This window comes from Phyllobates terribilis, unplaced genomic scaffold, assembly GCF_046119375.1.
Source record: "Phyllobates terribilis strain yellow unplaced genomic scaffold, ASM4611937v1 Scaffold_9__5_contigs__length_417890890, whole genome shotgun sequence".
Taxonomy (NCBI): domain Eukaryota; kingdom Metazoa; phylum Chordata; class Amphibia; order Anura; family Dendrobatidae; genus Phyllobates; species Phyllobates terribilis.
In genome coordinates this window covers 101,633,712-101,655,075 of record NW_027362769.1, presented here as the reverse complement: position 1 = coordinate 101,655,075, position 21,364 = coordinate 101,633,712, and the positions used below count along the sequence as shown (strand labels likewise).

General features: G+C 35.9%; 1 protein-coding gene across 50 annotated transcripts in view; it reads right to left on the bottom strand.

Annotated features, from left to right (window-relative positions):
- Positions 1 to 21,364, bottom strand: part of TTN (titin) — a 282,255-nt gene that overhangs the window by 143,171 nt on the left and 117,720 nt on the right. For 42 of the 50 annotated variants that reach the window (XM_073646811.1, XM_073646863.1, XM_073646839.1 and 39 more), the window contains 34 exons: positions 20,843 to 21,133; positions 20,467 to 20,754; positions 20,275 to 20,370; positions 19,894 to 20,176; positions 19,621 to 19,801; positions 19,282 to 19,371; positions 18,927 to 19,194; positions 17,390 to 17,650; positions 17,084 to 17,293; positions 16,871 to 16,948; positions 16,372 to 16,398; positions 16,194 to 16,256; positions 15,970 to 16,017; positions 14,203 to 14,271; positions 13,314 to 13,385; positions 10,750 to 11,031; positions 10,300 to 10,359; positions 10,115 to 10,189; positions 8,463 to 8,516; positions 8,167 to 8,247; positions 7,760 to 7,828; positions 7,525 to 7,602; positions 7,358 to 7,438; positions 7,119 to 7,175; positions 6,647 to 6,727; positions 6,461 to 6,532; positions 6,172 to 6,246; positions 5,162 to 5,242; positions 4,589 to 4,669; positions 4,376 to 4,501; positions 4,013 to 4,087; positions 2,525 to 2,590; positions 1,947 to 2,045; positions 1,664 to 1,747 (listed from right to left, as the gene is read on the bottom strand). In XM_073646811.1, the coding sequence (XP_073502912.1) occupies positions 1,664 to 1,747; positions 1,947 to 2,045; positions 2,525 to 2,590; positions 4,013 to 4,087; positions 4,376 to 4,501; positions 4,589 to 4,669; positions 5,162 to 5,242; positions 6,172 to 6,246; positions 6,461 to 6,532; positions 6,647 to 6,727; positions 7,119 to 7,175; positions 7,358 to 7,438; positions 7,525 to 7,602; positions 7,760 to 7,828; positions 8,167 to 8,247; positions 8,463 to 8,516; positions 10,115 to 10,189; positions 10,300 to 10,359; positions 10,750 to 11,031; positions 13,314 to 13,385; positions 14,203 to 14,271; positions 15,970 to 16,017; positions 16,194 to 16,256; positions 16,372 to 16,398; positions 16,871 to 16,948; positions 17,084 to 17,293; positions 17,390 to 17,650; positions 18,927 to 19,194; positions 19,282 to 19,371; positions 19,621 to 19,801; positions 19,894 to 20,176; positions 20,275 to 20,370; positions 20,467 to 20,754; positions 20,843 to 21,133 (4,002 nt within the window). The remainder of the gene's footprint in view (positions 1 to 1,663; positions 1,748 to 1,946; positions 2,046 to 2,524; positions 2,591 to 4,012; positions 4,088 to 4,375; positions 4,502 to 4,588; positions 4,670 to 5,161; positions 5,243 to 6,171; positions 6,247 to 6,460; positions 6,533 to 6,646; positions 6,728 to 7,118; positions 7,176 to 7,357; positions 7,439 to 7,524; positions 7,603 to 7,759; positions 7,829 to 8,166; positions 8,248 to 8,462; positions 8,517 to 10,114; positions 10,190 to 10,299; positions 10,360 to 10,749; positions 11,032 to 13,313; positions 13,386 to 14,202; positions 14,272 to 15,969; positions 16,018 to 16,193; positions 16,257 to 16,371; positions 16,399 to 16,870; positions 16,949 to 17,083; positions 17,294 to 17,389; positions 17,651 to 18,926; positions 19,195 to 19,281; positions 19,372 to 19,620; positions 19,802 to 19,893; positions 20,177 to 20,274; positions 20,371 to 20,466; positions 20,755 to 20,842; positions 21,134 to 21,364) is intronic. The other 8 variants (XM_073646817.1, XM_073646813.1, XM_073646840.1 and 5 more) reach the window with 8 other exon arrangements.

The window sequence follows — 21,364 nt, the reverse complement described above, 5'->3', positions numbered from 1 at the left end:
AGTTTTGTATAAGAATATTTTGGAAAAACAGAACTAACACAGACTGAACACATTGGTACACATACACAGAACAGGGAACTTCACAATACTAGTAGAATAAGTCAAGCAATTAGAGACAATGCATTTTGTGCTACACAATTTCCTAAGCCACTTTCAGTACTGGAAATTAATATTGTTAAGATGAAATCTGTCATTAGGTTTTTGCTACCCCATCTGAGAGAAGCATACTGTAGAGACAGAAACTCTAATTCCAGCAATGTATCACTTACTTGGCTCCATGCTTGTAGTTTTGATAAAATCACAGTTTTATCTGCTACCAGTTCTCTGAATGCTGCTGAGCTCTGTCTAACCCCGCCCACACCACTGATTTGTAGCTTTCTGTGTACACTGTGCATAGGCAGAAAGCTGCCAATCAGTGTGCGGAGCGGGGTTATACAGAGCTCATGAATATGGAGGACTACATGGTAGCAGGTTTACGATAGTGATAATCTCCTGCTGATGAAAGAGTGATTTTATCAAAACTACAATAAGCATCCCTGTAAGTGACATCATCGCTGAAATCCTGATCTCAGTCTATATATTAGGTTGATCTCAGATTGGTAGCAAAATTCTGGTAACCGATTCCTTTTAAAAGGGTTGTCTGGTGACACACAAAAATGTTTTGATATTTAGAAAAGGGATTAATTAAAATATGAATAAAACCTACAGAATTTTAATTGTGAAATCTGCACCAATATTCTGAGTGCCATTTCCATAGTTCAAAAGCTCAATTTCTGAATTTGTTTTGACATAGGCAGAGCACTTCTCATGTCCGCTCAGTGTTTGTGACATGATGAAGAGAGATGTCTAGCTGGCTCCTTTAATCAACTAAGCCAGCCCCCTTCTCCATCATGGTTGATGCGGAGATAGAGATGGATACTGGCCTTGTTAATGAATTGCAAGAAGGATAAAGCTTCTCTCAGAATGAAAATGGAAGTGGGGCTGCTAGAACCAGGGGGATATTACTGAGAACAGGACATCAGTGCAGTTTTTTTGCTTAAAATACATTAGTAAGTTTTTAAAGAAGCACTCCTATCACAATTGATATTCTCTTAATATATTTCAATTATCATATACTATAACACTGTGTACTTACAGTTGCTCATTTTGCCCTTCTACCCAGATAATTCTTCTCTTTTCCATTAGGTCTATGATATCATATATTTAAAAACTGCCTAGCTGAATCCTTCTAAGCTCTATGTAGAAACAGGAGGTCAATTTTCCCTGTGTGAGTCAGAAGTCACTGCAAAAGTCCCTGACAGGGGGAGGAGGAAGCAGCTCAGTCAGAAGTTGAAGAAGTAAGTGATAAATGCAGGGACAAGAGACTTCCTGTTTCTACATAGAGCAGAAGGAGGAGAATTATCTAGGTAGAAAGGAAAAAAGAGCAATTGTATGTACACAGTGCTGTATAATATGATGACTGAAATATAATAAGAGGATAAAACCTTTGATGGGAGGAGTGCTTATTTAATTTTCCAAATGTTACCAGACACTTGTTTAATGAGTATGTTTACATGGTAGTGATTGGTATAGGGTCGCTCACTAATATTTGCACCACTCACTGTCTAGTATAATTGGTAAAATAGCTTTGCAACATGTTAAATACAGAAGCTATTTCATATACCTCTTGCTGGAAGAACTTCAGTTTTTTCAGGAGCAGCTATTGGCATCTTTCCAGCAATTTTAGTTTTCTTAATGGCTTCAGGTACTAAGACACAGTAACACACTTAGACATTTAGACTTTACTAGACAAAAACACAATCACTGGACATGACTAGACAAAACCACATACTAAATATCACAACTTGTAAAACACACATAGTAATACATATACTGGCAACACATTAAATGATCACATTTAAGAAGAAGGATATTGTATGCTTCGTAAGCTTAGCCAACACGTATACCTTTGAGTGGAGCAACTTCTTCTGTTGTAGAGACTGGCATAGGTACCTTAGCTGGTGTAGGTACCTTTTCAGCAATAACCTTCTTAGGCGTCTCAGGAACTTTGGAATAGTAAAAGAATACTGTGATCACTCTATATTTTTGACGGTGCTAGGCTTAAGACACACGGATAGCATTTAAAAAAAAAAATAACAGCATGAAAAAATGTGCGGATACCAAGCAAGGCAGAAAAAAGAGGAATATACACAAAAGACACAACATGAATGACGATGTCTAATAGACGCAACATACTGCAAACTTATATTAGTAATCAAATTATATTGTTTTCTATTTTCATGCAGAAGTTGTTTTTTTTTTCTCATTTTTGTAGATCTTAAAAATACAACACAAGAATATTATGTTAGATTTTTATGTAATGTAGTTGTAAAGAAATTTCCGGTACTTAAAATATGCACTTTTGTTAGAGCGTTAGAACAAGGCTAATACAGGGATGACCCTGAGGACTATAGTCAAGGCCACCAGTCTAGTTACTGAGCATTTGGTTTATTCTTGCAAAAATAAAATTACTAGGTCAAGCTACCTTTTACTGGAACAGCCTCTTCCTTTTTAGAAGCAGGTACAGGAATTTTCTTTGGTGCTTCGGGCACTTTAAAAATATTATTTTTGTGTCAGATATCATGGAAAATCTCAACTAAGATACATTTCAGATTTAGTCTCAAGATGTGTTCTCCATTATTTTTTCTTGAATTTCATTAAGGACTTAGAATTTCTTTCAAAATATATTCAATACAATTTCGCAATATGGTGGCAAAACCCTTGACACGCAGCAATGTACATCAGAACTACTGGGTGGCAAGACGTAGACACGTATAGCGCAGACATCTCTTGACAAATTATCACAAAATACACTTTTTTTAATGCTGGTAAGCTTGAGACTGAAAATCACAACATACATATTTTATTTTTAAAGCTTGTAATATTTCACCACATATCACAGGACATGTTGAGCCAAAAAGAAAGAATAAAAGGACACACCTATACTATAATATTTATATACACATATATATATATATATATATATATATATATACACATATATACACATATGTGTATAGATATGTGTATATATGTATATATACATATATATACATATATAGATATATACACGCACATACGTTTATAAGAATTATATGTTTACAGAAACAGCAAAGGTTATTATGGCTTCCCATGCACCATTTTGAAAACTTGTGACAGAAGGTTATATCACTTAAAAGGGTTAAAGGGAATCTGTCAGCAGGATTTCATCCCCTAAACTATTTATATGTGCATATAGCTCTTTAAAGGACAAGTTCAGCAATGCCTTCACCTTACCAGTCTGTTCCTGCGTTATTGAGAAATCAATGGTTGAATTGATAGGCAAATGAAACTGAAGACCTATTGCAGATCTTAAGCCTCAGTCACTCCAGCTCTATTCCCCTCCCAGTGTCTCTTCAGTCTTATTAAATGACAACTCCTTTGCCTGAAGTAACACCGCATAGAGGCTGTCAGTCAAGCAGGTGGAGGCGGCGTTGGGTGGGGAATAGAGCTGGAGTGACAGAGGCTTCAGATCTGCAACTAGCTCTTCAGCCTCATTTGCATATCAGTTCAAATGCTGATTTCTCAGTAATGGGGGAACAGACTGACCATGTAAAGGCATTGCTGTACTTGCCTACAAAAAGAGCTACATGCACATATAAATCATTTGGGGTATGAAATCCTGCTGACAGATTCCCTTCAAGATAATTTAACATTGCACAAGACATTGACTGATGTTAAGTTAGGTGTCGAATTACATTTTTTTCGGCCATGATATCTCAGTGCCATGTTATCTGAGCAAGGTTAACCTTTGCTAGATCTGTATACACCAATCTTTTTTTTTTCATTATAAATTTTACACATACGCAATCTGCTATAAAGAAATGATCAGTTAGACGCATCCCAATGTTGTGCACAAATAAAATAGCGTAATTCTACAACATGACGCAGAATACAGAGAAAGACAATGACAAGAATAGAAGAAGAGTGATACCTTTGCCGGGCAATGCCTCTTCTTTTTTAGGTAAGAAACTAGGAACTCTCTCCTCTGGTGCAGGTTTTGCAGGCACTTAAAGAATATTATTTAACTTTAGAAACTTGAAATGCAAGATTGAACTGTAAAAAGGTCCTCTATTCTCATTTTACACTGATTATAATTATTGCTACCAAAGAATTACATACAAACAAATAATAGTACACCAAGACATAGTAAATTCTATATGATCAGTACAGAAATGTGTTAATATAAAGAATCGTGTGCATTCACAAAAGCTTAGGTTTTTTTTTTGTTTTTTTTTTTACAATGGCCGTTTCGATGATGTTAAGATTTTCTTTTTCTTTGGTGAACTGGTTGTACCTTTAGATGGACGAACTTCGTCTACTTTTGGTACAAAGTCTGGGACTTCTTCTTCAGGAACTTCTCTCCTTGGGACACCAGCCACTTTAATGATATGATAATCTAAGTTGTCATGTGGCATGTTTACTAAATAATAAAGTACAGTAAGGCTTAACACAACGCAATGACTTACTATGTCTTGTGTGTTTGGCTATTTCTATAAAAACAAGTTACCTGCAGCAGGAGGCTCTCCCCGTTTTGGGACAGAAACAGGTACTTTCTCCTCTGGAACAGGTCTCTTTGACACTTCAGGAACTTCAAATACATTTAAATAACATACGTTGAAGTTGCATTGCATGGCACAAACTCATTCTTAAGAAACAATGTTAAACCGAGATGTTCATCACAAATAAGAGTATGTGACATTGAAGAACAGAAAAGACAGGCAGTATACACCCAATGATACACAACATGCCTTAGGTTCAAACAAAGATTTCTGTTTGTGAGATTAAAAGAGTAAAAGAATAATACTTGTTTTTTTTTTACAAGACAGATTAAATATAAATTAATAGTTAATACAATTTTAGACAGACGAATTCCATTAAATGTGACATATCAAGACAACACTGATGAAGAAGAAATGTAGACATGCCAAACAGTTTACTTATTGCAATGAACATACATACAAGAAAAAAAGCATATCTTAAGTAAAACATGTTGCGAAAAGATTCACAAAGAGTGCTTATATTACATGGGCAATATGAGCTGGGGGTGATTGTTAAACGTATATATTATTCTAAAAAATACCTTTGCCTGGAGGTATCTCTGCCTTTTTGGGAGCAGCAGGCACCTTTTCCTCTGGGACTGGTTTCCTTGGGACTTCTGGTACTTTAAATAGATTAGAAATATAGTCTTTATATATCTCAGCTAATGGCCAAATGATGAGCCCAAATCAATTTATAGACCAAAGTGATATTATTTACGAATGAGATTAAAGAGGGGAAATGTTTTTATGTAACCGCTTCAATGTTAAATGGACTAAGCAGATGAGTTAGTAAAACGCATATGGTTTATTGCTTCAGCTAGGGCCAGTGTCGGCCTCAGGCAAACATAAGCCTCTGGCATTCTGGATAATTTTCATCTAAACTTGTTAAGTGTTAAGTCTTGGGTGAGATTGGCAAGGATGCCCATCTTGACTCCGCCATGGTGTTAGCATATGTATAGTTCTTCGGGGGTTGGCAAGGAAAACAGGGAAACAAACGCTTAAGAGGGACTCTATTTTTGTACAGTTAAAAAGCATCACTAGCACTTTTACATTTATTATCTTACATTTTTGGAAGTTAATTTATAGTGTCAGGGCAATCCTATATGGACTAATTTAGCTTGTCCTTTGACTCTGCCATTACCGGCCCTCTCTGAGATTTGCTTTAGTAAAGTATTAATGTAAACTAAAAGCTCCCACAAATTTGAGGACTGCAACTATATCCCATGGTGGCCCGGCCTCTGAGCAATAATCTGATTTTAATCTTTATTTCTCCCTACAGATTATTATTTAAAAATAGGCAAATAAGTAATCTACTTAGAAAGTAGTAAATGAAAAGCTTTAAAAGAGTTAGCTGCAGCAAAGAATGAGATTTACAAACATCAGTAAAAGAAAATTATAATAAAAGATAATAAAAATAATATCAACAAGTGTTTGAAGCACATCATTAGATAAAAACACACACATGGATGAACAAACGATAAAACACAAGACAAGACCAAGCAAACATAAAAAGCTGATAAAAATAAAACTTTCCCCTAAAGCTGTTATGTACCTCTGCCAGGTGGTGCCACCTTTTTAGGGACAGCCTCTGGTACTTTCTCTTCTATAAAGGTTCTCTTTGGTATTTCTGGTACATTAAATATACATTTTAAGATGACTATGTGTACTATAACAAATACTTAAAACATTCCTGGACAAACACAGTAAGACGCGGAATATAGGCAACACAACCATATGAACCATATAAATTAAAGAGACAAACTGTAATGAAGAAAAATGCAATATCAACATAATACATTAAACAACATCTTATACATCAAGGCTTAGGAGCACCAAGATACCTTCTGCTGAGGGCTTCTTTTTAGGAATGAATGCCGGTTCTTCTTCAATGGCTTTCTTTGGAGCCTCAGGCACTAAAGACATGTACTTAATTACTTTTTGCTCTAGGTATTTTATATACTTTCTTCTTTTAAGGCTTAAGAAAGCTAAAAAAAACATAAGAGATGAAAACAATGGTCATACTATACCTTTGGCAGATGGAGCCTCCTTTTTAGGCACAGCTATGGGCACCTTTTCTTCTGGCACTCCTTTTCTGGCTGCATCAGGAACTACAAATATATTATTTGTATAAATTTCCCTACGTTTGGACATACATGCGAATGTTATCAATTAGAAGATGAATGGGTGGTTATAAAGCCACAAGTCGGTGCAAAAGCATTAAAGACTTATACCAATAATATGGCACAGTATTAAAACAAACAGCACACACATAAACAGATGGTATAAAGATTACAGATGGTGTTCTATACACATCGACAATGATACAATTGGACAAGAAAAAAGGAAGATTAGAGCCCTTTCCGAGGTAGTTACTTTCTAAGAGGGTATAAGACAAAAGTATAAGGGTCGTTACAAGGATATAACACACAGACATGTAAATGTAGACAGAACATAAATATACAGTGACACTTGCAAGCATCATATAGAAAGCTATGATACCTCTAGCTGGTGGAGCTTCTTCTTTTTTAGAAGCAGGTACGGGCACCTTTTCGGCTGCTTGAAAAGTAAGGTTTGGACCATTAAGGATCAACATATTACACAACCAATACAAGTAAGAGCTTGTTAACAAGACAGCACAAATAATGAGTGAACGCTTGCTTGAAACACAAATTAGCTGAATAATAAGCAAGGTGAATAAGAAAGCGCAATGTATATAGACTATTAGTAGGTCTATATACCTTTAGGTGGCGATATTGCTTCCTTTTTAAGAGTAGTTGGTACTTTGGCCTCAGGTATGGCTTTCTTTGGAACCTTTGGCACTTTAAAGATATTGAAACACTTAGCACATGCTTTTTTTAGAGCCTAGGTTCACTTTCAGCAAAAAGGAAAGAATTGGTATTAATACCTTCTGAAATTTCTTCTTTTCTAGAGATAGACACAGCCCGTTTCTCCTCTACAACCATCTTCTCATATACAGTGGGAACTATAGGATGTATAAGACATTCTATTTAACCCATGCTCTTCAAGGAACTCATACAGTATATATTTACATATGACAATTGATCTAAAGAAGGGTTATGAGAAGATCGCAACATTGAGAAAAAACGGTATAAATAATGTAGTACAATGATAGGACATACCAGTGCCGTCAGCAGCCTCTTCTCCTTGTTGAGAATAAGCAAATTCTCCTGCTGCTCTTTTTTCTGCCACTGAATGTGAGCAAATATAAAATATTATATTTTTATATTATATAATATTGTATGTGTTATTTCCACAGTAAAAATGCATTTTATTTAATACATTAGGATTGCAAGAAGCACATTAGTCATTTGGAAACTCACCTTAGTAAGTCTAATTAATAAAAAAAACAATAAGTTTAGCATATAAATTATATTTTTCTACTACTGCTGGTTAAAATGTTAAAAGTTTCCTTGAAAAAAAAAAGATGCAAAATCTACAAGCCAGCGGAAAAAATTGGCTTTGTTGGTATTGCAATAGCATTATTGTTGCCATTATTTATCAATGCTTGCAATACCTTTACCCATACCTTTTACAGATGTTATTTGTTGTTTTCTACGCATGGAAAGAGGAACCTCTTCTTCTGAAACTGCCCATTGCCGAGCTTGTACTTAAAAAATAACGTGTATATTCAGCAATTATGTGTGCTATTTGCTGAAGTATAATATGGCAATAAAGGGTTTGTTTTTTTCTAAATTCAAAAGCTAATTGTAAATGTTGTAGAGCAGATGGGTTTCTCTTAGTAAGTATTGATTCTTTGTGACAACTATTTGTTTCCACACTGTTAATTAGGAGGAAAAAAGGAGAATGAATTGAATAACTTACCCCTTCTTGATTCGATTTCTTCATGCACCAGTGCAGGCTTGCCTTTTTCTTGGCCTTTAAAGATAATTTATATAAAATAAATCAGTTTATAAAGTTGAATTTATTTATCTACAAAAAAAACTATATAGATCTAAAAAGAAAAGCGAATACATTTGTGAAGGCCCGGGGTCTTCCGTGGATGTAATACTACTCAGACAACACAGGGTGAGGGTAAAACGGTAAAACAGTGTGGAAATATTTTATTGAACCACCAAACAGACAATAAACATATAGAACAGTCCCAGCAGCTACCCAAGATGGTAAAAAATTACACAGTCTCACCCTTTCGCTATTCCACTAGGAATAGAGCAACTGTGACTTTGGGACTTCCAGGGCCAACTACCTCAACCAGTGGCCCCCCGCTTTTGGCAGGCACCCACAGAGAGGAGGTAGCGGCAAGCTTAGGAAGCTGACAGTCCATCTAGGTAGAAGGCCAGGAGACCCGAGGGTCCCACCCTGGCCTCTCCGAACAACTCCATGGGTTCCAGGCAACCGGAGGGTCCCACCTGGCAACCCCAAACAACATATCCATGGGACCAAGTGACCTCATTGTCCCAACCTAGTTTCCCCAAATGTATCCATGAGTTCTCTGATGGTCAAAGGAGCAGATCTGTATCCTTACAGTAAGTGCCATGTATCCTTAGGCTGGAATACTCTAGAATACAAATCTGTGTCTCTCTTGATGGAGCCATGCTACCAAACTACTGACCTGAGGCGTCACTCTAGTCTTTGATTCTCCTTGCAGCACGATAAAAATCCCTTTTTATATTTTTATGTGGCTCAGGTCATCATTCACAGGTCAGAGGGAAAGGTGCAGGGCTCAGGTCTCATTGTTTGAGCATTTAATCAATTTGCCTAGTTGCTATTCCCCTGCTCTTGTAAATCAACAACTAGCTGGCTTAGTACAATATGCAATTAGCATAGTAACAAACATCATTGTTCACAGACCAAGAGAAGTCAACATTCAGGGTTATACAAATACTAGTCTGTCTGTCTTGACCCACCAAAGAAACACACAATCAAAAGTCAACACAAACACAATAGTGTATTTCTCTTGGCCTAACAAATCTAGACGTCTAGCTAATTAAGATTAGAAGTTGTGTCATCACAACATTGTATTGTTAGAAGATCTATATTTAAGATTTATTATTATTAATTATAATTTAATAACCAAAAACATGTATGTGAGCAACACTTAAAGGGGTCTTCCAGTGATAAAAAAATGGATTCTCTGGCTTATGATATTGATGACCTATTCTTATGATAAATCATCAATATTAGATTGATGGGGGTCCAATACCCGGGCCGATCTTGATCATCCACCCCCTTCTTGGTCCTTGGCTTACTCTGCTAGAGGACATGTTCCAGCTCATCTGCTCTCAATATGGATGGTACACACATCCACAGGAGAAAAATAAATCCCACACAAAGAAAACAACAGTGGAAGATGTGCACCGATTTTGGAATTCAATGAGTAGCTTCAAAAATTATTTTCTCTTGGAAATTATATCTAACAATTACTAATCTTTTCCAAGTATTTTGGATTTTTATTTTGTACCCACTGGACAGCCCCTTTACAACTGGTTTCTAAATGTTAAAAGTCATTGAGAAACCTTGTCTCCAGATGCCTGTTTCTTCTTCTACGGTCACAGCTCTTCTTCCAAACTGTTCATCAACAAGCCTCCTCTCTGTTGCAAAAAATATATTTCGTTTTCATTTGTGCTTTTGGCCTTTAGAAAGATAACTAAACTGTCTAAATCTTAATCTCATTATAGCATAATAATATTAGTGCATGTACCGGCAGGGGCGCCTGGTTTTCCGGGTTCAATCCTCCTTTCAGGGATCTCCTCTTCAAAGGCTTTAGAAAAATAAGTCAAATGTCAAGATGGTTTAGTACTAATGTTGAGATGTATTTTTAATACCTTTATGTTTCATTATATTAGTATTTATATTTCTATATTTATTCAGTAGGTCCTGTCTTCTAAGACTCTGACTGTGGGTCTAAAAGTGTTCTGAACCTATAACAACAGACAACACCATAGTACAAGATGGTTTCGGACATACACACATTAGATCTATAGGATTTTCCTGCTGTACAAGTACGATCTAAATCTTGCAATAAGTACAATATCAGCGAAATTAAATGGAACCTGCTTGAAAAAGAATATAATCAACATAAAACAAAAGCACACCAGACACAAGAAAACCACGAAAAATGTACCCAATATATAACAGAATTACAATATACCTTCTTCATAATATTGTTCCCGTTCTCCATAAATTCCTTCTTGATAATATTGTTGCTTTTTCTCATAGACCTGTTCTTCATAAACATGTCTCTCTTCTTCGTAAACGTGTCTCTCGTAAACTTCTTCTCTCTTGCCGTATTCTTCATAAGTTTCCTCCTCTTCAGCATAAGGTTCTTCACCATAAGTTGGTTTAGGTTCCCCATACACCTCATAATACTCTTCTTTCTTTTTGGATACAGCAACAACTGTAACTTCTTCTGGTTTTCTTGGTTTGGCAGGGACTTTAAAAATATGCATTTGTGTTACAAGAAATCCATTTCATTGGAAAAAAAATTAAGAAGCATAGAAGAGTGATTAGTGATAAGAAGATTCTTGCATGGTAAGAATGTATTATCAACTCAGTCAGTATATTTTACAAAGAGCTGAAGACGCAACTGACAGATTAATGGAGCATGTTTGCTAAGAAAGGTTTATGTTCAAAATCTAAGACACATAACACAAAATTCTTAATATAATTTAAGATTGATAGACAGACAGACAAATAGATACATTGTTAGGTAGATAGACAGACAAATAGATAATTAGATCGATAGACAGACAGATAGATAGATAGATAGATAGATAGACAGACAGATAGCTAGATAAATGGATAGATAGATAAATAGATAGACAGACAAATAGATAGATAGTTAGATAGATAGACAGATAGACAGATAGATAGATAGATAGATAGATAAATGGATAGATAAACAGACAGACAAATAGATAGATAAAAATCAGAAAAGATAGTGGTGACATAAAGAAATAGACAGATACATAGATATTAGATAGATAGATAGACACTTAGCTAGATAGATAGACAAATAGATAGATAGATACATAGATATAGATAGATGGATAGATAGATGAACAGATAGATAGACAAATAGATAGACAGATAGATAGATAGATAGATAGATAGATAGACAAATAGATAAAAAATCAGAAAAGATAGTGGTTACATAAAGAAATAGACTGATACGTAGATAATAGATAGATGGATTAATATAAGATAGATCAACAGGAGCTACATTAGTATGAGATTGATGGAAACAATTACACAAAACAAACCTCTCAGTAGAGAGATATTAAAAAGATTCACTAGTTGATTGATTGAACGACAAAAAGAAAACAGACAAAAACACAAAATTACAAAGTAATAAAGAAAAAACTGTGCTTAACTAGACTGGAAGAATTTTCACATATGTTAGACACCCAATAGCTAATTGTTAGTTAATATGATCATAGAAAGGTAGACAGACAATGTAATGGTCTGAAAAGAAGGATGTGAAAACAAGAAAGGTAAATAAATACATCTAAAGACAGATAGATAATAGATATGTAGATATGTGATAGATAGATAAAATAGAGCAAAAAAGTCTGAAAAGATAGGTATAGATAGATAAACGATAGCTCAAAAGACAGAAAAGAAATAGATAGATAGATATTAGATAGATAGCACAAAAGTCTGAAAATATAATAGAAAATAGGTAGGGAGATAGATGGATAGACACAGATAAACAGATGATAACACAAAAGTACACAAAAAAGATAGATAGCTAGGAAGATTAATAGAAAGATAGATAGATGAATAAATAGATAAAATATATAGGTATAATGGTGAAGTAGCTCTAGATTATTCCATTCAGGGGGGGGGGGGCAAGCCTCAAAGACATGTTCTCATTAATCTTGAAGTATAATATTAGATGAAAAAAAGGCAGCACGCCAGAAAAAATATTGTGCAAAAACATGGACTTTTTATTAGCTCATGTGGCCAAGTTTCTGGTCCATCACAAAACCTTTCTAAATTCTTGAGAAAGGTTCTGTAATGAAACTAAAATGTTGCCACATGAGCTAATAAAAAGGCCATGTTTTTGCACAATATTTTTTCTGGAGTGCTGCCTTTTTTTTCTTAATAGATAGATTGATAGATACTGTAAATAGATTGATTGATATTAGATACATAGATATTATATAGAGAGATAGATAGATAGATAGATAGATAGATAGATATGGGATATATAGATAGATATTAGATAGATGGATAGATACATTCAAGTAATACAAACTTCTCCACATAGAGATATTAGAAAGATTGACCGAATGGCAGATAATAAAGAAAAAGACTATGCTTTACTGTAAAAGAAGAATTTTCACATAAAACACAAAGATGTAATACACACAAGTTATATGGCATGTAATAATGTCACCACAGCACAAGCACAATGTAACATAATTCAAGGTAGTTTTGGAGAACTGTACATCAAAAACAGACAGACAGACAGACAGGCATAGAAACAATACAGAAGTTTACAAGACACCCACCAATATACTGAAGCACAAAACAGAAAATGAAATGTAAGAAGATGCACATCCAGTGATAGTATTTGCCCAGAGAATATTTTAGATACTTAGTTTTGCAGCCAAACTTGATGTTATGTCTTTGGGAGTCTTCCTTCTTAGTATAATTGAGCTCAAGCAAAGCTGGCCATGTTATGAGGTTATTCTGATCCTTAGCATTTACCTTTAGCAGGAGGTGCTGGCGCAGAAGGAGCAGGTTTTGATGGAACTTTTTGTTTCTTTCCAACTAAAGAAGCTTTAATACAATAATATCAGTAAGAATATTTTAATATATCAATGACTTTGCTTTGCTTTCCCTGAATGCAGATATCTACTAACTATAGCAGTGAACTTAACAGATACACAATATATGTGACAAAAAGATGTATTTCCAATAAATGTCAGAAACAAGGCACTACAAAAAACACACATCACAGACAAAAACAACCAAATAACACAACGTCCAGTGAGTACAGTAAATATATATTGCATGCACAAAATATACTGAAATAAAAGTGAAACAGAGTGAAATATTCACCCTGGCAACTGCAATATATTGAGATTGACATCAGGTAACTTACTGCAATCAGATAACTTACTAGTAACATCAGGTAACTTACTGCAATCAGATAACTTACTAGTAACATCAGGTAACTTACTGCAATCAGATAACTTACTAGTAACATCAGGTAACTTACTGCAATCAGATAACTTACTAGTAACATCAGATAACTTACTAGTAACATCAGGTAACTTACTGCAATCAGATAACTTACTAGTAACATCAGATAACTTACTAGTAACATCAGGTAACTTACTGCAATCAGATAACTTACTAGTAACATCAGGTAACTTACTAGTAACATCAGGTAACTTACTGCAATCAGATAACTTACTGCAATCAGATAACTTACTAGTAACATCAGGTAACTTACTAGTAACATCAGGTAACTTACTGCAATCAGATAACTTACTGCAATCAGATAACTTACTAGTAACATCAGGTAACTTACTAGTAACATCAGGTAACTTACTGCAATCAGATAACTTACTAGTAACATCAGGTAACTTACTTTTAGATGGTGGGACTTCCTCTCCGGTATCTGGGACATCTCTAATAACCTTTGCACCTGGTTTGGGTACTAAGGAGAATTAAAAAATGTATTAATTACATTCTTATCTAGTAGAATTAGTGACCTCTAAAAATAAAAAATTGAATGATTAATACCGCTTATAGACATTTATCGACTATAGGAAGTGATAGCATTTTGCTAGCATGTGGCATCACTTCCTGATTGGAGGTATCTAACCACCACGGACACCCACAAACTCCAAAAAGCTTCTCTGTCAACTTACTTTTCAGAATCGGTGTGAAGTCCCCATGGTCAGATCCCTACCAATCATAATGTTATGTCATATCCTAGCAATATGCCATAACATTTGAAAGGGAAGCTATTGTCAGATAATTAATTACTTATTTTTTATATCAGTTTTTTGTGCTATGTACCGTGTTTTGCGGACCGGACCATAAGACGCACCCCGCATTTTGGGTTGGAAAATAGGCAAAATATGTTTAAAAAAAAAAAAGGTGGTGCGTCTTACAGTCTTTTTAAACAGTAGCTTGCCTGAGGAGCGGATGCGGTGGAGCGGGGTCACAGGAGGCAGGGTTACTGCTTCATGAGGCAGGCGGCAGGAGCAGGGCGATGCTGTGGGCCCTTGTCTCCTGAGATCTTGTCTCCTGACATTTTGTCTCCCAAGATCTCAATCTGTGCACCACCGCCTCCAGCGGCCATTTTCCTGATGCCCACTGCAGGGAAATCTATGGGAAAGGTGACTCCGCTCACCGGCGCCGACATCTTCTGAGAGCCCATTGCCCGCAGCATCGCCACACTCCTGCCGCCAGCCTCATGAAGCAGCAACCCTGCCTCCAATGACCCCACTTCACCGGCGCCACCCCCCGCTAAGCTCATTTAAAATTATAACCTAATCCCCATTTTCCTCCCAAATTTGGAAGAAAAAAAGTGCGTCTTATAATCCAAAAAATATGGTTTATATATATATTTTTTGCTGTCAATGCTTCTTTTTACTCTTTTCTTATTATAATCTTTATTAAAAGAAAAAAAATATAGTAATTTTCAAATTTTCACTGTGTCCACTGGGGCTTTTTTTAGGCTCATGCTAGCTGTCCTTTCACGAAGAGTTTTCTTCAAGGTGTCTTATCATCAGAGTCTGAAATACAATGACAGGTTTTCAATATACACAACTGATAAGATCCACTATTCACAATAGGGGATGTCACAGTTGATCCTGCTCCCTCTCCCTTGACAATGACCTTTGCACACGCTCATTAGATGCTTCAATATAAATGATAGAGTCAGAATCTGTTCATTGTGGCTAATGTACATGTGTTGTTTCCTAAAAGTTGAATCTAAAATAGCCCCAGTGGCCAGTGTGAAAATAAGAACATTACTAATGGTGTTATTTAATAAAGATCTTATTCTTGGTATGAAAAAAAGAACATTGCCAAAAATGTCTTAAAAATACATGTAACACAAAAAACTGATTTAAACAATAGGTAATTTTCTGAATTTTCTAATGATCGCTTCCATTTAAGATGAGAATAACCCTTTATTATATAATAAGAATTCAGAACTTTCAGAACTTTCAGGCCTTGATAATCATGAGATAACTGCTTTATGGGGACCATGATATTAGCCATGAAATAGCATATGTGGTGGTAACACATTACTTTAGTATGATGATTTTATGTTTAGTAATGAGATCTCATAGTTTAAATGACTGTTAATGATGCTTTTATTACACTTTTACTCTTTATGTACCTCTCTTTTGTTTCTTCACTTCCGGAAGATGAGGAGAAAGTATGATTTCTTAGAATAAATAAATAGATACCACTTTATTATACAAGACGAATAACTTTATATGTATTGTTAACAGGCTGTGAAAGTAAACCTAATAGATGACATGGGAAGTGAGAACTACATAGGGCGTAATTTTGGATTTTGATGACCAGTGTGAAAAATTCATCTTCTGATTTTTCACGTACCTGTGATGATCGCCTCGTCTTCAGAAGGAGCAGCTATATATGGTACTCTTGTATCTGGAACATCTATAAATAATATATATTTTTTCAATTAGTTTAATTAATTCGTTGATTCATTAATAAAAATTTGTATATATTATAAAAAGTCAATTTGGTATAATCTTAAAAAAATATTGCTTACCTGGTGGTCTAATTTCTAACTTCATTTCTGAAAAAAGACAACGCAACTTAATAATTTAAAAATGCATAATACGTACCTGAAATTATGTTTAGAAATGATAAGCAACCACCATTAAATAAGATGTGCCATTTGTCATGGAGGAACTGATCACTTCAGCTGGCTCACAAAGAGGGCATTTACTAATTATATAGGGATGTATATGGATGGCACTTCAGGATAAGAACTCAAGTGCTCAGTGGTAGGAAGTCCTTCCAACAATTTTTTTTTATAAAGAACCATGGAACTTATAGATGCGCTTAAGTGAATTTATTATGCACAGTGGGATGAGAGTCGGACAGATCTCTTTTAAATAATTGCATAAATGTGACAAAAAATACTTGAAAACATTTTTTGGACCTTCTGAACCTTGTTCACACAGTCTAAATCAGGGTTGCATAGACATGTATGTGAGTGGGCTAGAGGTGCCGATTGCAGAGTTTAGGTGTCCATTATTACAAACCTTTGGTTGTCAGATACAGTTCAGCTGTGCTTGTGGCTTCACCTCTTGGCTCAAGACTAGCGATTACTGAATACACTCCTATAAGATGAAAAATTAGAGACTTATATTTCTGTAATTTACATGATAGTTTTCCATTTATGCGGGACCTGACCATTGATGGTTCTCGATTTTTGGCGCATGAACAACACTGACGGAAAAGAGAAAGTCACCTACCTTCATCTTCCGCTGTGACATTATGAATAGTCATGTAATGCCAGCGACCTTCACTTCTGAAACTGTATTTGTCACTCTCTTCCAACTCCATTGTTCCTTTGTACCACGTGACCACGGCATCATCAAAGGATACCTCGCATTCAAAGGTTGCAGATTCGTGCTCGCTCACAACAATGTTCTGGATAGTTTTTGTAAACTGAATTGCTTCAGCTGCGAATAAGATGGAAATAAGATTAAATACGCTGTATGTAGGTCCAGAGAGAACAGTAAACCTTATATCTGATACAGTCAGATTTCAATACACACCTTCAATGATGAGGTCTGCAGTAGTTATCAGATTTTCATACTTGCAAGTGTATTGTCCTTGGTCTTCTGTTCTTACATCTTGGATGGTAAGTTTGTGGATCTTCTCATTGACCTCTGTTCTATATCTTCCTCGAGGTTCAAGAACTTTACCATTTTTGTACCATTGGGATTTTACATTCGGAATAGAGAAGGCACAAACCAATGTGCTGCTATGTCCTTCTTTGATGGAATTGTGCTCGAGATGTTTTTCAATCATAGGCTCTGTAATTAAATGTATGCAGCATTTTGAGAATAAGACTAATATAATGTAATGGGCTTGAACCATTGGCAAACACAGACAGAAAATGCCACTTGTGCAAGAATAGTATTTGGGCCCTTTTCAATCCAATAATGTATCTGTGACAGAAGCTGGCTTCCACCTTAGAGGTAAAAATAGATCCCCTTAGGTCCACACCTGGTTTTCACAGTGGCATAAGTATAAGGAGTACAGAGGTAGAAAGTGTAATCGAGCCCTATCACATTAGAAAATATGCCACCTATACTGTAAACCAAGGATCTCCAACCTGTGGCTTGGGAGCCACATGTCGCTCAAGGGACCATGTTGTGTGGCTCGTGGCTGTCAACTTGGTGCACTGTCACCAGGTCTAGCAAACAGCTGTGAACAGCAGGTCTCCAGATGATAACTTTTGTGAGTAGGTCAGTATATGCACATTCAGATCTGCTCTTCTGTGTGGGTCACACAGAAGAGCAGATCTGAATGTGCATATATTGACCTTACGGTTGAAGAGATAAATTAAGTAAATGCTAAGCTGGACGTAGAAGGAAGCTGCCAGATAGAGGGGGTGCTTGAAGTTGGATGTGATAATGTGGTGGGAATGCTTCATGCAAGTATACTGACTGAGGGTAAGTTGGGAACCCCTGGGTGCAAGTACATTGCCTCGGTGTGATTTCTCTGGGGGAACATTAATGCAGGATCTGGGTATCACTACTGTGATAGAGGAGGGAGCTGTATGCCACTACTCAGGGGAGGGCTCTGGATGTGGCTCACAATCCTCTCTCAGAGCTGAATGTGTATCTCAAGGTAAAAAATGTTGAGGATCACTGCAGTAAACTGTTAATATAACACACAACCTAACTACTAGGTATTGCTCCTACATATACTATCGCTTGTATGTTATACAATTGTACATACCCTTGAATACCACTATTCCAGTGCAACTATATATAGAAAAAAACATCTTTGCAAAATGTTTTGCCTACATACTGGTCTACACCTCCATTGCACTCATTTATGTCTCTATAGTGATAGATTCTAAACAAACCATTCATCCTCTGACTTTGCTAATATAAACTTTAGATTTATAATTATTAAAGGTACAGAGGTAGAAGTCACCTATAAAGCCCTGTCACATACAAACACCAATATTAAAAGTAGCACGTGATAGATGAGGGGGCCAGGTTGCAGACTTTGCTCTGGGGCACATAAGTTTCAAGCTACTCTTCTGGGGTTATAGATTTAGAGATGCAAAATATTTACCAATGACTGTTAATTTGCCACTAGCAAGGTGTGGACCACACACGATACGGTAATTTCCCTGGTCTTCTGGCTGACAATTCTTAACTCTCAGAATATGGCGGTCTTCCTGGATGCTGATGTCATATTTTTCATTGGATTCTAATTTGACAGTTCCTCTGTACCAGGAGAGCTTGATTTCGGGATAATTAATCTTGATTTCACATTCAAAGACTGCTTCCTTCTTTGCCTGTACAGTCTGATCTTCAATGTCTTTGATTAAATCGATAGGCTATAGAAATAACAAATATGTAAATTAACTCCACTTAATTCATTCTTGAAATTCACCATCACTAAATATTGAGGACATTATGCTTACTTCAGCTTGGCTCATTCTTTGCTGAATGAAAGCGACAAGATCATCAAATTCTTGCTCTTCAGTTTGAGATCGTTCCTCAAATTCAAGCTCCTAGTAAAAAAGAATAAAATAAATTTGTTTATTAATATTAACATTAATATTTGGTCTGGCATATTGCAGACCATTAATAAGCAGCCAGTTTCCTGCATTTTTTTTCTTGTTCCATAGAGAAAAACACAAATTACCCACATTAATACCTAATATTGGTCAAAATTCATATTTTCCCTATGTAATCATATTATTATACAAACATCGTTCAGTATTACTATATCTGGAAATATTAAGTATCCCATAACATACCATTCTGCGGCTCTCCTCCTCTCTGCTAGCTTTGAGGAGCTCAAAGGCTTGAAGTAGACCACGGAAATCTGTTATGCCATACATGCGGGCATATTTTTCATACTCCTTTGGATCTACATTTTTAAGGAGCTCCATGATATCGATAACTTTCTCTTCTTCCTCCTTCTTCTTAGTTGGAGTTCTAAGAAAAATATGTTTAATAGGTAAAATGAATGTACATGGTAAAGATTTTCTTACAAGTCTACATGACTTGCCCCTTGGAAACATACTTACTTTTTAAGTTTAGCTCTGAGGTCACCCTCCAATGCCTCTTGTTTCTTCTCCTCAACTGTCAAGTTAGTGTTACACTCAATTTCACCATGCTTATTAAAGGCCACACATCTGTACTGCCCAGAATCAGTTTTGGTGACCTCTTTAATCTCTAGTTTAGCTTCATCTCCTTTCTGGTGAACTACAATGCGGCCACCATGGTTGAGCTGTCTCCATTTGCCCTTCATCCATTTCACGTTAGGAATTGGATCTCCGCCAACTTTAGCAATGAATGTTGCTGTACCCTCTGCAAGAATAAAGATAGGTTACATAAATGGGCAACACTTGTAATATTTTTACTAAAAGCAAAAAAAATAAAAAAGAAGTAAAAAACTATTCACTTACTTTCAGCAACCTTTACACTTGCTGGCTCAGAAACAAAGAAAAGTTTTCCATCAATTGGTGCCTTCTTAGCTGGTGCAGGGGCGGCTGCTGCTTTATCTTAACAAAAAAAATAATATTTAGATTTCTACCAATTCTAATGCAACTGAATAATTAGAAGCTCATATCTAAATATCAATATATTATTTTCACTACCTGCTATTGTAACTTTGCATTTAGTAGATTCACTTCCTGCAGCATTGGTTGCTTTACAAACGTAGTCGCCTGCATCTGTCTTAGCAGCCGTTTTAAGTTCCAATGTTGCAGTTCCCCGAACAAAGGTGACGCTGCAGGTATTAGAAGACTTGATTTCGCGCCCAGATTTCAGCCACTGAATCCTGATTGATTGTGATCCGTCCACATGACAACTGAGCTGTAAGCCTTCTCCTTCAGCGACACTCACAGATGACAGTGGCTCATCGAATACTGGAGGCTTTTTGGGTTCTAAGTGAAAAAGTGAAATTGAGTTTTTCATTCATTCCAAGCCAGTGGCAATGTTTCTCACGTAATAGTAAATATACCATAACGTTACCTTTAATAAGCACTGAAGAGGTGCAGATGGCACTTCCTGCATCATTCGATACCTTGCAGGTATACAAGCCGGCATCTGCCTGACTGGATTTTTTAACATTCAGAAGAACCACATTGTTCTTAAATGAGATTTCTTGATTTGAAGACTGCTCAACTTCTTGGTTATTCTTCAACCAGGACACAATTAATGGTTGTGAACCAGCAACACGACCTTCTAGCTTGAATGTGTTACCTTCAGTCTCCTCAACAGTTTCGGAAAGTTTCTTGGTGAAAGTTGGGGGCGTTTTTCGTTCTTTGAAGAAAAGTGGATCATATTAAATTTGGGTATTCAGCTTATTTGTAACAGTAGGAAGCAATCTTTACCCTTCAACCCAAACAAGTCAATGTGTGTATTATGTTACATATTGTTATTAATAACATATTGTTATTAATAAATACACATTTCCACTAATATCAGTCACTACTTTGCATCATCATTCAAGTCGTAATCAGTAATTCAATATTCAATAATACTTTATTAAAA